The following is a 16,204-nucleotide window of genomic DNA, read 5'->3' on the forward strand; positions in this document are numbered from 1 at the left end:
TTGAACAGAAAGTCATGATTGTCATGTTTTGTCTGCAGGGCGTTTGCCGGAGCGACAGTGCATGATTTCTTTAACTGGTTGTCGGTGTTGGTGCTGCTGCCCATCGAGGTTGCCACGGGTTACCTGTACCGCCTCACCGAGCTCATCGTCTTGTCCTTCCACATTGAAAGCGGAGAAAATGCCCCTGCCCTGCTCAACGTCATCACCGACCCGCTCACACAATCCATCATCGAGGTATGAGTCGAATCTAATCTATCGTACAGTCAGAGTAATGAAAGTGACGAGCTACATCAGCAGAGCTGGAGGGAAACTCATCTGAAATATAAATATCTGTGTTTATTTGATTGGACAGACAGAGCACATTCTCACATTCTAGACCTTCTGCACTGGTTCTAGAATATAATATAAGATGAAAACCTGATTCTTGTAGCGTAGATTCTAGAACCAGTATAACTGCAGAAGGTGAGCTAAGAGACAGACGGAAACCTTTTTATTCTAGAGCATGTTTGAAAACCAGTAAATTTGGTTTATATACAGATCCTACCAAGAGTTCTAGAATGTGAGATCATGATCGGAATTATTATTCTGGAGTGTATTTTAGAAAAAAAAATTCCCCTTCCTATACATAACAGCAAAGAGGTCTAGAATGTGAGCTAAGAAACAGACAGAAACTTGGTTATTCTAGAACACGTAAAAATTTGTGCATTTGTTTATATATAGTATCTGCCAAGAGTTCTTTATTGTCAGAGCTCAGAGATGGAAAAATGTCAAGTACAGATTAGAGCCAAACTAGGAGACAGAACCACGATTATTCTTGAGTGCACCCTAGAAATACTGGAAAGGCACGATAATCCTGGGGCACAAGGAAAGTAAAGTGCCAGCGGCGGACGCAGCGGGGCTTGAGGTGAACTGCCACTGGGTAGAACGCCTTGGAGTTCAGGAAAGGCCTCCAGGTGGCTGCCCCAAGCACTTTCTGGCCGATGTGATGAGGCGGAGCGACACCCTCTGTGGAGGTCTGAGGCGGAGCGACGCCCTCTGCAGGCAGAGACTGAATCAGATCCAAAAAAACAGTCCAAAAGAACCGCCAAACAGAACAATGAGGATATAGCAAAAACGCAAACCAAAAACAAGTCCAAAGTCAAAACCAGAGCAGAGCAGAACGGTTTCAGGAACAGGATCAGAATCAGGTATCAGGAGCAAGCAGGGTGGTGGCAAGAATAATCCCAGGGACTATACGAAGCCGGTGAGATAATCTGGCCCCGATCTTAAGTCTCGGGTATCCTTAAATACCGGGAGGCGGCGGAAAAAATAGCAAGATGGCCGCCGACTCGGAAGTGCACACCGCGGAACCGGAAGTGCGTGTCGTGTGCCCAGAAAATCCTGACAGCATGATATACATGCATTTTTATAAGAATCAGATGTTAGTTAGATCATTATAATCATTAATTGCGACATGTATCTGATTGGTGGTTCCTGTTGCAGTTGGATGCGTCGGTCATCAATGAAATTGCAACCGGAGACCCGGAAGCCAGGAACAAGAGTCTCATCAAGACATGGTGCCAAACATCTACAAACACTGTACGTCTTTTTCAAACGTTGATGCTAATGATTGATAGAACATTTACGATAATCTCATCATCCATTTCAGATAGTCTTTTGTAATGTAATTTATGATAGCTGTAACATTTATATTATACCTTCTGCAATTTTACAACTACAACCAATCGTAAGAGAAGAATAGAAACATGATATTTTTTTATAGAATCGTAACATAGACGTCTCTTTCCTGCACTCAGATCGAGTAGACCTGATTGGTGTGAAAGCTGTCAAGGGTTTGACTTTTTCTTTCATTTACAGACTCTGCAGAACGTGACTATAGTGAACTGCACTGGCGCCCCCTGTTGGGAGTGGAAAAACGTCTCCCAAATTATCAACATACAGAAATGTAAGCACAAGACTCATTCTTATTCAGCTCTGAGAACAAATCTAGAACAGAAATATTAACAATCTGTACTACAATGTGAAAGTAAAAAAAAAAAAAAAAATCAAATTTTTATACTGCTGCACTGCAATGTAGCTGCTGAGGGCTCTAGAATAAAGGCAAAACGGTGGAAGGAAATCTGATTATACGATTGTTTTAGGATGCAATCCATCAATTGTTCTATAACTTCAGAGTTCAATGACATGAGTAATAGTTGGTTAAAAACCCATTCTAGAGCACATTCTAAATCTGATAAATTAGTTTCATACAGTACAGACCAAAAGTTTGGACACACCTGCTCATTCAAAGAGTTTTCTTTATTTTCATGACTATGAAAATTGTAGAGTCACACTGAAGGCATCAAAACTATGAATTAACACGTGGAATTATATACATAACAAAAAAGTGTGAAACAAGTGAAAATATGTCATATTGTAGGTTCTTCAAAGTAGCCACCTTTTGCTTAGATTACTGCTTTGCACACTCTTGGCATTCTCTTGATGCCTACTTTGAAGAACCTACAATATGACATATTTTCAGTTCACTTTTTTGTTATGTATATAATTCCATATATAATTCCACGTGTTAATTCATAGTTTTGATGCCTTCAGTGTGAATCTACAATTTTCATAGTCATGAAAATAAAGAAAACTCTTTGAATGAGAAGGTGTGTCCAAACTCTTGGTCTGTACTGTATATATAATATATATAAACTTTTGGTCTGTACTGTATATATAATATATATATATAAACTTTTGGTCTGTACTGTAGCTGCAGATAGCTTTAGAATGCCAGCTATCTTTTTTAAGAAGATTTTTTCTAGAACACATTCTACAACTTGTGGATTTTGTTCTGCAACTGCCGGTAGCTTTAGATTATGCCTTGACCCAATAATTTTAGAGTGCATTCTAGAACGATTTACTAGAATAATGTTTCAATTATTGTAATGTTTAAATACTGTAACTAGCAAGAGATCTTGAAAGTGAATAAAAAAAAAACCCTGCTGTGCTGGTCCTTAACATGTAGAAGGCTCTAGAATTTGAGTTTACAGAAGGACAACAAAACAAAACAAAACAAAAATACCAGTTATTCTAGAGTGCGTTCTAGATTTGGTGCGGTTGTTTATACGTTCTAGAATGCAACTTGACAGACAAACAAAGCCTAAGAGCACATTCTAGAAGCGGTACATTTTGTTCTATAGCTGCTGAGGGTTTTAGTATGCTAGCAGTAGAGTTTATTCTCAGCCATAATTCTCTACAAATCTAAAACATTTGAAAAATTGAACAAATTAGTGCACATTGTCTTCCTGAGATCCATATCTTTGTCACTCGCTGTCTCTCTGTGTTCGTAGGTAGCCATATTTTCGTGGGCACATCCCTGCCGGACCTGGCTGTGGGACTGATCCTACTTGCTGCATCTCTTCTGGTGCTCTGTGTTTGCCTCATCCTTATCGTCAAACTGCTCAACTCCATACTGAGGGGTCAGGTGGCCTCCATCATCAAGAAGATCATCAACACAGGTCTGTCCATTACACCATCTCTTCTTCTGTCGCATGTATGTACAAAAAAAACCGCATGTACTTTCAGTCAATGCCAAAAAACAAACCATCCAGAACATCAACATTTACCTCAGAAAAGACATATACGAGTAATAATAATAATTCATGTAGTTTTAGCTGCTAACTACCACCATATTATAAAACACTTGCTGTTTATGTAGAAAAAATGACGGGACTAACGTTTGCTAAGTCTCTACTGTTCACACTGACTCATAGCCCATAAGTCAAATACAGATAATGTGAAGGCACAGAACAGTAAAGTTAAGACAGAATAGTCCAAAATTTTAACATTTACCTCAGTAGTGTTGGTAAATTACTAAGTAAATATTTAATAGAACTAAAAAATACAAGATTCCTCTTTACGCTAACACGTAATCCGAATCTGACTAACTCGTAACCTATAATAATAATTCATGTAGAATTACCTGCTAGCTAGCACAGATGGGACTGAAAATATTTTATATGACTAAAAAATTAAATAAAAAAAATGTGCACCATCTCCTAACTACTACAGATGACATTATTGTTAGCCAACTCGTAGCCAGGAAGGCAATGTGAAGGCATGGTGGAAATGAGACAGAATTGCCAGAAACATTGACATTTACCTCAGAAGGGCTAAAGTAAATACTTTATATGACTAAAAATAATCTTACATGTAGCATCAGCATAACCTACTACTACAAGACTTCTCTTTTAAGCTAACACGTAGACATACTTTAACTAGCCTGTAACATAAAACACATGTAGCATCCCACGCTAATTACCACAGATGGAACTATTGTCGCTAAAGCACTTCTTTATGCTAGTACATATCTGGTAAGAGAATGTGAAGACACAGCGACAGCAGAAATAAAACTAAATTGTCATAAACCCTGACATTTACCTCAGAAAAATTTGCATTACTAAGTGGCCATTATACGATTAAAAAGTTAATTAATTTATTTGTGACAGCACAAATGTCAGAAGTTTTATTAAGAAAAACTCGACTGAAAAATTGAATAATTCACGTAGGATCTCCTGCTAACCTCCACAGACGGGACTACCAATGCAAAGCTTTCGTCTTCCAGCTTATAGCTGATAAGGCAGAATTGTAGAAAACATCAACATTTACCTCACATGTTTCAGTAAATATCTAAGAAAATACTTTATATGACAAAAAAGAATAGTTATAAAAAGAAAAGTTATAATTTTGCATACGTCAGCTGCTAGCATCAACTATTACAGATAAGACTACCATTAATAGGACGCCTTTTTATGCTAGGTCTAACAGTTAGCCACGACGAGTTTTGACACAATGACAGCAGAAATGAGAAATTTACCTCAGATGTTTTGGTCAATTGGTAAAAAAAAAGGCTTTATGTGACTAAAAAACAAACAAAAACTGGTCACAGACGGGTCTTTACTAGGACCGTTCTCGTTTTGCTAGCTTGTAGTCTGTAATGCTATGTGGAGGCACAGCAAAATGACTAAAACGAGTATAAGTAATAATTTTGCACATATCAAATGCTAACAAAGTTTTCACTATATTGAAAATATTTGCTGGTCATGTGGTTAGCTTGTAGCATGTAATGTGTTGTGAAGAAGTTTAACTCCAAGGTGTTAATACATTAATAGACTAACATTGCTAAGACTCTTTATGCTAGCTCTTCAAAATGTCTATATTTCTTATAACTTTTTTATATTTTCAGATTTTCCATTTCCGTTCAGCTGGGTCACAGGTTATCTGGCCATCATGGTGGGAGCAGCGATGACCTTCATCGTACAGAGCAGCTCAGTTTTCACCTCTGCTATCACACCCCTCGTAGGTCAGTCTCTTCCACTTTAACCCTGAGTTTTTCTCTGTAAAATCTTCTTCAAATGTGGTGCTAAAACACGATAAATTTTTCCTTCCAAAAGTCTTCAGTTTATGTAATTTCACCACGTCCTCGCCTCAGTCAGGAATCCTGGCACAAACGGCGTATTTATGGTTGTTGTTTTAAAGCATTATCATTATCAGGAACACGATAGCGGAGACAGGGTTCGTACAGAGCGGTCAGAGCAAGTTTATTCATTTATTACTCAATCCTAAGGTACATGAACTTCACCTGGCTTTATCAGGAAGCTTATAAAGACGACAGGTGATTGAGCTCGACTTGCCGCTATCGTAGCATAACGCGTTTAAATGAGAACAAAAGGGCTTTTAAAAAAGATTTTTCAATTACAACACAGCTAAACTTGCTTTGCATATCCGAGCTTGTTAGCATACTGAGGTCAATGATACAGCATCCCTGGAGCATGAAAGGTTAAGGGCCTTGCTCAAGGGCCCAACAATGGCAGCTATGAGCTTTCACTTTCCCTTACCAGTTCTATAAGTAGCTAATTCTACACTCGCTAATGTATTAATTAGCAAACAGAAGCATATATAAACTATGCAACTATAACATGCTAACCTAAAACACTTGTATAAAGGATACTGAAATATAGCTAACTTTACTCCTTTTTGGTGTGTGTGTGTGTGTGTGTGTGTGTGTGTGTGTGTGTGTGTGTGTGTGTAGGACTCGGAGTGATTAGCATCGAGAGGGCATACCCACTGTCGCTGGGTTCCAACATCGGCACCACGTCTACAGCCATCCTAGCGGCTCTGGCCAGTCCTGGAGAAACACTGACTAGCTCACTACAGGTTACAGGCTTTTATAGCAGAAAGAAAGGATAAATAATAGAAATGATAAGTTCATGTACATAGAATCGAGTGCAAAAGTTTGTGCCCCATCGTCATGTGATGGTCGTTAACATGTCAATGTTAAAGAGTTACACATCCAAAATGACTGCTACATTTTTTCGTTCCTGTTCTCTTTCCTCCTTCAGATCGCGCTGGTCCATCTGTTCTTCAACATCTCGGGAATCACGCTGTGGTATGTCCTGCCGTTCATGCGCGTCCCCATCATCCTGGCGAAGTCTCTGGGGGACGTGACCGCACGGTATCGCTGGTTTGCAGTCTTCTACGTGCTGCTCTGCTTCTTCTTCATTCCTCTTCTGGTGTTCGGTTTGTCTCTAGCTGGCCTCCCTGCTCTCCTCGCCGTCCTCGTCCCGGTGGTCCTCCTCATCGTCTCCGTCCTCGGTATCAACTTCCTGCAGTCACACTTCCCAGGCAGACTTCCTTCCTGTCTGCGCTCGTGGGACTTCCTGCCTCTTTGGGCTCGATCTCTTCAACCCTGGGACCGAATAGTCACCGCCATGACTGCACGCTGTTGCTGCTGCTGCAAATGTGGCCAGGTGGCAGATGAGGCAGAGCCAATCGACAGGAAGGATCGAAGGATGGAAATGCACGATATTCCGGATCTGTCCAATAAAGTCCCGCCCTCTACAGTTATTCTCAACGTCACAGCGTTATAGGATCTGTTATAATGCACTATTGCTTGTTTAGTTTTTTAAAGATATATTATTATATAGTTATGACAGTTGTATTATACAGTTATTAAAGCCTTATTATAGTGTTATAGAGTGTATTATCCAAATTATAACATATCGTGCTTGAAAAAGATCAAGGACCAAACGCCAGAACAAAGACTTTTCTCACTGCTATTTATATTTTCTATATAGAATTTTCAACTTTCAAAAATAATTACGCGGGAAAAAACATCTACTATAGTGTGTTTCATCATTTACGTGTTCAAATGTTCAAAACCAACTTTGATCCTGAGATGAAACCACCCGGAGTATTATTAAAACAAATTGAACCTCTCGAATATTGGTGTAGTTTATTGGTACAGGTTTTGCTGACTGTTTAGCGCCACACACACACACACACACACACACACACACACACACACACACACACACACACACACACACACACACAGGCTATAAATCTGGGGTGTTTGAGGTTATTGTTATTGATTAATCCCATCGATCGTCTGCCACATGTTCAACTCTTCATCAAACCACATGATTTATTTGGAATCTATTTTTGTTTCATTCATTTATTTTTCCACAAATTTCACTCCCAGACCAATCTCACACACGTCCCCTGAAAAAGCGGACGTTTTACACTGAAATCGCAGCTACTGTCTGTGCTTTAATTTACAGAACTAAATCCTGAACTGCCGACATACATCCTGTCCGGGGAAGTTTCCCAGATCAGTTTTACTGCGATTGCGCAGACAATGGCGATTTATTCTTAATATAATGATTTATAGAGTACAGGTTACTTACGCAAGACGATTCCAGGTGCTTTACAAATTGCATATAAAACTTACACAAATCATAAAAACGATTGCAAAGACTTATAATAGATAAGGGCAGTGATTAGGGGCCATTTTACTTTTAAAATTGCTCCCTTTTTGCATATATGGTAATATAATAAATATCACACGTTAGTATTAAATAGTAACAGATCTGCAAGAAGCTTTTCTCATTTATTTATATATATTTATAATATTTGTGGATTAAATATGGGTTTATGAGATGTAGACATCATTGAATTCTGGTTTAATTTACATTTTACCAGCATCATATAACATATACATACATATACCAACATATACCACGTTTCTAATACTTCTGAATCAAATCAGTATTTAGTGTGAAGACCTGCTGCACTTATCTTCATCTCTTCTACATTTAACCACACTGCACTGACAAGTGTTACTCAATATACCTTAAATCATTAATAGAGTTAATTCAGTTTATTCCTCACACACACACACACACACACACACACACACACACACACACACACACACACACACACACACATATACACATTTCATATCTTCATCAGCTGAAACAGGGAGGAGTGTGACTGCAGGACAGAGTGTGTTGGTGTGCTGATTGATATCAGATAGTAATGAAGATAAATGACTTGCTGTGTGGTGAAACATTATGAGCTTATTATCAGCAGATAGTTCAGCAAGTTTGTGTGTGTGTGTGTGTGTGTGTGTGTGTGTGTGTGTGTGTGACAGACTCACAGCTATAATCTAGCATATTTAATGTTATTACATTTTTCTGTAACAGAAAGTACAAAAGGTCATGTTTAATTGTTCTATCAATGCTGATATATACAGGTTTTAGAGCAACAAATGCCTCCATATAGAAAACGTCTTTTCAGGGAAGGTCTTGCGTATGTGAGCGAGACGATGCGAACTGCATACTGCATCTATTCCACCAGCATGACCTCATAGTAGAAGAGTCCAGGTGCTGAACTGATCTGCTGCAGTCTGGACCTTTCACCATATACACCAAATACAACAAAGGAAACGCAGAAGTGTGGAGCAGATAGAATCCTGTATCAGACACGTCTGGGAAAACATTCCTCTCCCAAAACTTCAGCAACTGCTCTCCTCAGTTCTCAGATGGATACGGACTGAAGACGTGATGCTATACAGTGGGGAACATTGTTTGAGACGTGATGCAGCCATCAAATTCAAAATGACCATATTTTCTCCTTAAAATAGTAGCATTTTTCAATTTTAACATTTTATATGCTTTTATATTTTGTGAACATTTAATTTTCATTGCAGTCATTTCACACAGTGTTCAATCTTTTTTGGAAACTTTTTTGAGGGTTGTGTCTATTAATAAATAAATAATTATAATAAAATAGTGTGGGAGGATGAAACAGTTATTGTTTATTAATAATTAATTTATTAATAAAAAAATATTGGATTGATAATTGAATTAGTCAATTCATGAATTGGCTTATTAATGTATTTGTTCTTTGATTAATAAATAAACAATAATAACACCCTATGCCATTGTGGAATAGCTTTCTGATCATATAGAACATCTTTTTTTCAGGAGGATATAATAAAAATGTCTACAGTAATTAAATATAAAGCTTAAATGCCCAGTATAACATTTGTCTTTATGTTACACCATTTAACTTTATTCTTTCATGAATAATGTTAATTATTAATTAGCAGCTGTAATTATGAACAAATATCCAGTCATGTTGTTATGAAAACTCCTCCAGAATCTACTCAGGTTTATAATGAAGGAACTTCTGCCATCTTGTGATGGTCCTGAAACTCTCATCTGAACTTCTGCATTCAGTCTTTAACTCGTTATTAATGAATTGTGCAAAATTACACTTTTAATTAAAGGGAAATAATTATCGTAATTTATTTACCTTCCCAGACAATAAACACACATTTATAAGCCTTTCTTTTTGTCAATGCATTTTTAATCTGGGTGCATTTTACTGTTCAGAAAAGTCAGGAATGTTTAGTTTAGACATGATGTGTTTATTATTTTAAATCATGCATTGATCCTCAGTAAATATTGTTCTTCTGTGTTTTCTTCTATATCTCTCTATACAGACTGTCTATTTCATTTTAACTACAATTCTGTTTTAAAAAGCAACAAGTAAAGGTTATGAAAGTATTATAATATAATTTATTATACATTTAACCATTTATCCATGAAACAATTAAACCCATAATATTCTGCAGATCAGTTCGTGATTTGGTGCATAAAGTTTATACAGTGTCAATGCTTTAATTTAACTTTTACTTTATTTGTTATTTATTATATTATTTACTTTACAATGATTGACGAGTGTGAGCGCGCGCGCGCGCGTGTGTGTGTGTGTGTGCGCGCGCGTCCTGTCCTCCACACTGTGAGAACTTTCACACGGTACTTGTCGGTTATTACGCGAAAACAAGTCTCGCGATAGCACTCCAGCACACTCTATAGCTAATGCCTGTGTTCTCGCGAGATCTTGGCAACTTTCCCACGCCTGTGTGTATCAACCCCTCCCCCTTCCTCCCCCTCCTTCCTCCTCCACCTTCTCACGCTTCGCGCTGTCGGAGAAAACCGAAGTCTCGCGATAACACGCGCCGGGATTCAACGCTGATCTATGGTGAGAATATCTGAGTTATCGCGAGACTTGAGATACTTTCCCACGCTTGGGCTGTTCCGTCTGAAATGGGAAGAAAAAAAAAAAAACGGCTGGCGGGAAATCTCGCGATACTTCGACTTTTATTAGAGAGTTGATGCAAGATGGCGCCTGTTGTGACGGGGTAAGAGATGGAGTTAACAACAAAGAGGGGGGCATGGAGGGGTAAAAGTTGGCGTTAAACACCCAGGGTTTGATTTGTTCGCAGTATTTCGGGTGTACTCCCGTCTCCGTGTTATTTCTGTACTTTTTCCAGCTCTCGAGCCTTGTTTTCGGGCTGTTCTCTCAAGCTAGCCGTTATGCTAACCAGGCAAGTTTCGCCTGTATGTTTAAAGCGCGCATATTTCTCTCAGTGAAATTGAGTGTCCGAAAGACATGCGTTTTATTACACATATGTACATTTATTTCGATTTGTAATAAACTCTCAAACTTTTCAGTTTCCTCACGCCGCTCGTTCTGAACAGTAAAAAAAAATCTGTTGAACGAGTTCGCCAACTCTGAGCTCGCGAGCTCTCTCACACTTTATCCTTCATTCGTTTACCACAAATATCATGACACACCGGCGTGGCTTTATGTTACCGCGATAAAAATACAATATCAACACGTGAAGCTTGTTTCCTGCTTATTTATTTAGTCATCCAAACTGTCACCCAAGCTGTACGCACAGTGCGCATGCGCAAGATCTCACCTCCACGATAATGTTTGTTTTCCAGGAAATTCGGGGAGCTTCCTCAGCCAAAGCGCCTTACCAGGTCCACATACTTATGTCTTCTGAGCATTATTTCATTCGAAAGTTATACATATTGTGTTTAATTACTTTCGATACATTTCCCGCAGAGAGGCGATGCGTAACTATTTGAAGGAGCGAGGAGATCAGACGGTGCTCATACTGCATGCAAAAGTTGCACAGAAATCGTACGGCAATGAAAAAAGGTAAGTTTGTGCATCCTGAGGATGTTCCAGTCCAATTCAGATGTCCCAGGTGTGTGTCATATAAGTGGAACTGCGTTCTGATTGGCTGCAGCACTGTTAATGGGCGGAGACAGCAATACAGATGTGTTACACATGTGTATGTTCTTCACCATGAGGATTAATACAAATAGTAATGTACAGAGGTCTAGTGAAGGTCCAGAACCTACTGAAGAGGTCAAATAAGGTGTGTGGTGATAGAGAGAAAACAGTGTCTTCCTTGTGTGTGTGTGTTGAGGTTCTTCTGCCCACCGCCGTGTGTGTACCTGATGGGCTGCGGCTGGAAGAAGAAGAAGGAGCAGATGGAGAGAGAGGGCTGCACCGAGCAGGAGGCGCAACCCTGTGCTTTCATCGGCATCGGAAACAGCGAGCAGGAAATGCAGCAGCTCAACCTGGAGGGCAAGGTGGAGCCCCCGCTCCCACACACACACACACACACACACACACACACACACACACACACGGCAAGAAACACAATACCGTTACAGAAAATCTTTTTGGTTTTCCCTGGTCCTGATTGATTTATCTACCTCTCGCTTTTCTTCTCCTCCTCCTCCTCCTCCTCATCTTTCTCACCCTTTCTTTTCACCCCTCTTCTGCAGAACTTCTGCACAGCCAAAACCTTGTACATATCCGATTCTGACAAGAGGAAGCACTTCATGCTGACGGTCAAGATGTTCTACGGGAACAGCGCGGAAATCGGCGTCTTCCTCAGCAAACGCATCAAAGTCATATCCAAACCTTCCAAGAAGAAACAGTCCCTGAAGAACGCAGACCGTGAGTCCTCGCTTATCTCCAACCTTTTTTATTTATTTCAGAAGATTCTCGATTTGATTCTGGAGAAAATGTAACTTAACTGTGTTCTTTCTCTCTCAGTGTGTATAGCGTCGGGCACTAAAGTGGCTCTGTTTAATCGGTTACGCTCTCAGACAGTCAGCACTCGATACCTCCATGTCGAGGGAGGAAACTTTCACGCCAGCTCTCAGCAGTGGGGGGCCTTTTATATTCACTTGTGTGAGTCTCTCTCTCTCTCACACACACACACACACACCTGTCTGACACTTATTTAAATCTCACGCCTTTTTATTGTCCAATCTATTGTTTTCTCTTTTTTCTTCTCCCTCTGCAGTAGATGATGATGAGTCGGAGGGGGAGGAGTTTACTGTGAGAGACGGATACATTCACTACGGTCAGACTGTTAAACTGGTGTGTTCTGTCACGGGCATGGCTTTACCGCGTCTGGTGAGAACGCACACACACACACACACACACACACACACACATTGTTAATAATTTAATTTTTTTTATGTTTATTGTAGCAAAGGAAAAGCTGGTATTGTTAAATAAATTGTGTGTGTGTGTGTGTGTGTGTGTGTGTGTGTGTGTGTGTGTGTGTGTAGGTAATCCGCAAGGTTGATAAGCAGACTGCCCTGATGGATGCAGATGATCCTGTATCTCAGCTCCACAAGTGTGCGTTTTACTTGAAGGACACAGAGCGCATGTACCTGTGTCTCTCTCAGGAACGCATCATCCAGTTCCAGGTGAGTTCACAGGCCACGCCTCCCCCACTATCAGGTACACAGGCCACGCCTCCTCCACTAACAGTACACAGGCCACGCCTCCTCCACTAACAGGTACACAGGCCACGCCTCTTCCACTATCAGGTACACAGGCCTTGCCCCCTTTATAAACCCACAGGTACACAGGCCTCCTCCACTATCCCATACAGGTGCACAGACCACTCCTTCTTTATAAACCAGACAGGTATATAGACCATTTCTCCCTCACTAACATGTACACAGGCCATGCCCCCTTTATTAACTCAGACAGGTACTCAGGCCACACCCCCTTTATTAACACTTACATGTACCCAGGCCACACCCCCTTAATTAACCTATACAGGTACACAGGTCATGTTTTCCTCACTAACAGGTTCACAGGCCACTCCTCCTTTATTAACCCAGACAGGTACACAGGCCACACCTCTTTATTAACCCAGACAGGTACACAGGCCACACCTCTTTATTAACCCAGACAGGTACACAGGCCACACCTCTTTATTAACCCAGACAGGTACACAGGCCACACCTCTTTATTAACCCAGACAGGTACACAGGCCACACCTCTTTATTAACCCAGACAGGTACACAGGCCACACCTCTTTATTAACCCAGACAGGTACACAGGCCACACCTCCTTAAATATAATTTGAATGATTCCAGGCGACGCCGTGCCCCAAAGAGACAAACAAAGAGATGATTAACGACGGCGCATCGTGGACAATCATCAGCACGGATAAAGCGGAGTACACGTTCTACGAGGGCATGGGTCCTGTCACACACCCTGTTACACCTGTACCTGTGGTGGAGAGTTTACAGGTAACACACACACATTAATTGTAATAAAAATATTGTCAGATTGAAATCCTCATTAAACATGTGTATGTGTGTGTTTGTAGCTAAACGGAGGTGGTGATGTGGCCATGCTGGAGCTGACTGGACAGAACTTTACTCCAAATCTCAGAGTGTGGTTCGGGGACGTGGAGGCAGACACCATGTACAGGTGAGGTGGTTACCTGTGTATTGATGTGAGCACATACAGAGAGCATTTAAAATGTTTACATGGTGTGTATGTTTGTGTGTAGATGTGGTGAGACCGTTCTTTGCGTGGTTCCTGACATCTCGGCGTTCCGTGAGGGGTGGCGCTGGGTCCGGCAACCCGTCCAGGTTCCAGTCACTCTGGTGCGCAACGACGGCATCATCTACTCCACGGCGCTCACCTTCACCTACACACCTGAGCCAGGGCCACGCCCACACTGCAGTGCCGCAGGAGCCATCCTGCGCTCAGGCTCCGCCTCCTCGCCGTCGTCTTCCTCATCCTCCTCTATGTCTTCATCATCGTCATCGAGCCTTTTGCTACAGTCGAGGATCGACAGTCAGACCGGATTTCCGACAACCGCTGGTGTTTCTTCATCATCCTCTTCCTCCGCCATGTCCGTGTCCTAACCTGTGTGTGTGTGTGTGTGTGTGTGTGTGTGTGTGTGTGGGGGGAGCTGGAGGGTAAAATAAATTCTCGGAATTCACCAAAAAAACCAGGACAACGATGTTGTGGAACGGATGAATTTCTGAGCGGGACCTCCGTCTCTTTTCTCCATTTTTTTCCTCTTTCATGGAAAATAAGACTAATCATGGCTTTGCCAAACTGTAAAAAAGCGCAGGTGAAGTAAAAAACACGTCTGTTTTTCTCCGTCTGAAGGGCTCCGATGCGTCGACATGGAGGAAAAACACAGTAATATAGATTTCATGGACCAAGGAATATTATTATTATTATTATTGTAATTTTTTTATTGATGTATAATTTTATAAGCTTTAGCTAAGGTACATTTTTCACTTTTTTTTCTCGGTTTTATAACATTTTAGTAACCTTTTGTTACCAAATAGTTTTTGTATATTTCTCGTGAGCAATTTGTGCTTGGAAGTAAAAAAAAAAAAAAAAAAAGCAAAAAAAAAAAAAAAAAGGAAGAGCAGTTCAGACGTTTTTTAAATCGCCTGAGCTCTTCATCATAGCTGCCTTTTAATCCTCTCCGGCGACTGCCTTAAACCCTCCGGACTTGTACCAGCGGTTTTATTTTATCATTACATGTATTTTTGTCCAATTTTTTTTCTTTTTTTTTCTTTTTTTTTTTTACTGAAGTGTAAATGTGTGTGCGTGATTGGGAGAACGTGGCTTTACTTTTAAAATTTTTTATTTTATATACACAGAAGCTTTAACTGATTGTCCCGCCATTGAGGGATCTTCTCTTAATAGGGAATATAAATTAGCCCAGTTGTTTTTATTTTATTATTTATTTTTGGTCACTCCATGTTGCCTAAAATAATCCACTTCCCCACACACCCCAGCTCGAGTGTGGCATTTCAGAGGCTTTCACTAGATCCTCACCGTGATGCTTTCATTAGCTTCATGAGTTCCTGATCGTATCAGAGGCCGTATGCAGAATTTGTCCTGATCTGTTGAACACAGGAGTGGGAAGAAAGTTTACATCCAGTAGGTTGTAAAACAAAAAATACCAAAACAAAGCAGTGCTAGATGCTAAAAAACGCAAATCAGGTTCAGTCCAGATGGAGTCAGAAATCTAAAAAATTTCGTAACTGTAGAACAAAACTCAGTAACGTAAAAAAAAAAAAAAAAAAAAGCTTCCGTTTCAGGATGGAACAATTCAAACCCCCAAGTCTTAAAATTTATATTATATAATATTCATATATTCTTCATTTAAACCTTAGAAACAGAAATTAGATCAAAGTCAGAATCCGGCGACGCGAAACCGTCCGAGTCCAGAATCCGGCGACGCGAAACCGTCCGAGTCCAGTATCCGGCGACGCGAAACTTAAAACAGTTTAAGACTGAAAACTTTGAGAAAGCCTAAATTCATAACCAGGAATAAACAGCAGCTGACTGAATCTGGAACAGGAACGAATCCTAAATTTGGGAATTTAGAGAAAATGCTGTAGTCTGTGTGTCACAGTTACAGTTCAGTTTGATCCTGAAGTTTACTGTGGGTTTGAGGATCACAGGAGCAGAAAGAAAGAAACGAAGCGTTGTGTCTTTTACAGCTGTGAAAGTTGGAGGAAAAGATCAGACATGATCCAGCCTTGAAGTAGAGTTCATGCGAAACTCTGCAGTGACAAACAGGTGTGTGTGTGTATGTGTGTGTGTGTGTGTATGTGTGTGTGTGTGTGTGTGTGTGTGTGTGTGAAGGTAGCACTTTGTGGGATCTCCATCACCTCTGAACTGAACACTGCGTCTAAAACCTGTGCACTTTGGT

General features: G+C 40.4%; 2 protein-coding genes across 2 annotated transcripts in view; both read left to right on the forward strand.

Moving 5' to 3' along the window:
- Positions 1-7,257, forward strand: part of slc34a2a (solute carrier family 34 member 2a) — a 9,771-nt gene extending 2,514 nt beyond the window's left edge. The window contains exons 7-13 of the mRNA XM_046843502.1: positions 39-234; positions 1,483-1,578; positions 1,858-1,945; positions 3,333-3,500; positions 5,228-5,344; positions 6,074-6,198; positions 6,384-7,257. Of these exons, the coding sequence (XP_046699458.1) occupies positions 39-234; positions 1,483-1,578; positions 1,858-1,945; positions 3,333-3,500; positions 5,228-5,344; positions 6,074-6,198; positions 6,384-6,911 (1,318 nt within the window). The 3' untranslated portion in view covers positions 6,912-7,257. The remainder of the gene's footprint in view (positions 1-38; positions 235-1,482; positions 1,579-1,857; positions 1,946-3,332; positions 3,501-5,227; positions 5,345-6,073; positions 6,199-6,383) is intronic.
- Positions 7,258-10,470: 3,213 nt separating this feature from the next.
- Positions 10,471-15,217, forward strand: rbpja (recombination signal binding protein for immunoglobulin kappa J region a). Its single transcript, XM_046843318.1, has 11 exons — positions 10,471-10,537; positions 11,127-11,165; positions 11,251-11,346; positions 11,621-11,786; positions 11,985-12,159; positions 12,259-12,396; positions 12,512-12,624; positions 12,783-12,923; positions 13,605-13,760; positions 13,841-13,944; positions 14,027-15,217. Exons 1-11 carry the CDS (start codon positions 10,518-10,520, stop codon positions 14,385-14,387), a joined length of 1,509 nt encoding a protein of 502 aa, XP_046699274.1. The 5' UTR covers positions 10,471-10,517; the 3' UTR covers positions 14,388-15,217.
- Positions 15,218-16,204: the final 987 nt, after the last annotated feature.

The sequence above is a fragment of the Silurus meridionalis genome, chromosome 28, assembly GCF_014805685.1.
Source record: "Silurus meridionalis isolate SWU-2019-XX chromosome 28, ASM1480568v1, whole genome shotgun sequence".
Classification (NCBI taxonomy): domain Eukaryota; kingdom Metazoa; phylum Chordata; class Actinopteri; order Siluriformes; family Siluridae; genus Silurus; species Silurus meridionalis.

Bases quoted from the DNA above. Each gene is read 5' to 3' on its own strand.
- rbpja (XM_046843318.1), top strand. From the start codon at position 10,518: ATGGCGCCTGTTGTGACGGG. The intron at 11,787-11,984 runs GTGGAGCCCCCG...CCTCTTCTGCAG, and splicing joins AGCTCAACCTGGAGGGCAAG to AACTTCTGCACAGCCAAAAC. The intron at 12,625-12,782 runs GTGAGAACGCAC...GTGTGTGTGTAG, and splicing joins GCATGGCTTTACCGCGTCTG to GTAATCCGCAAGGTTGATAA.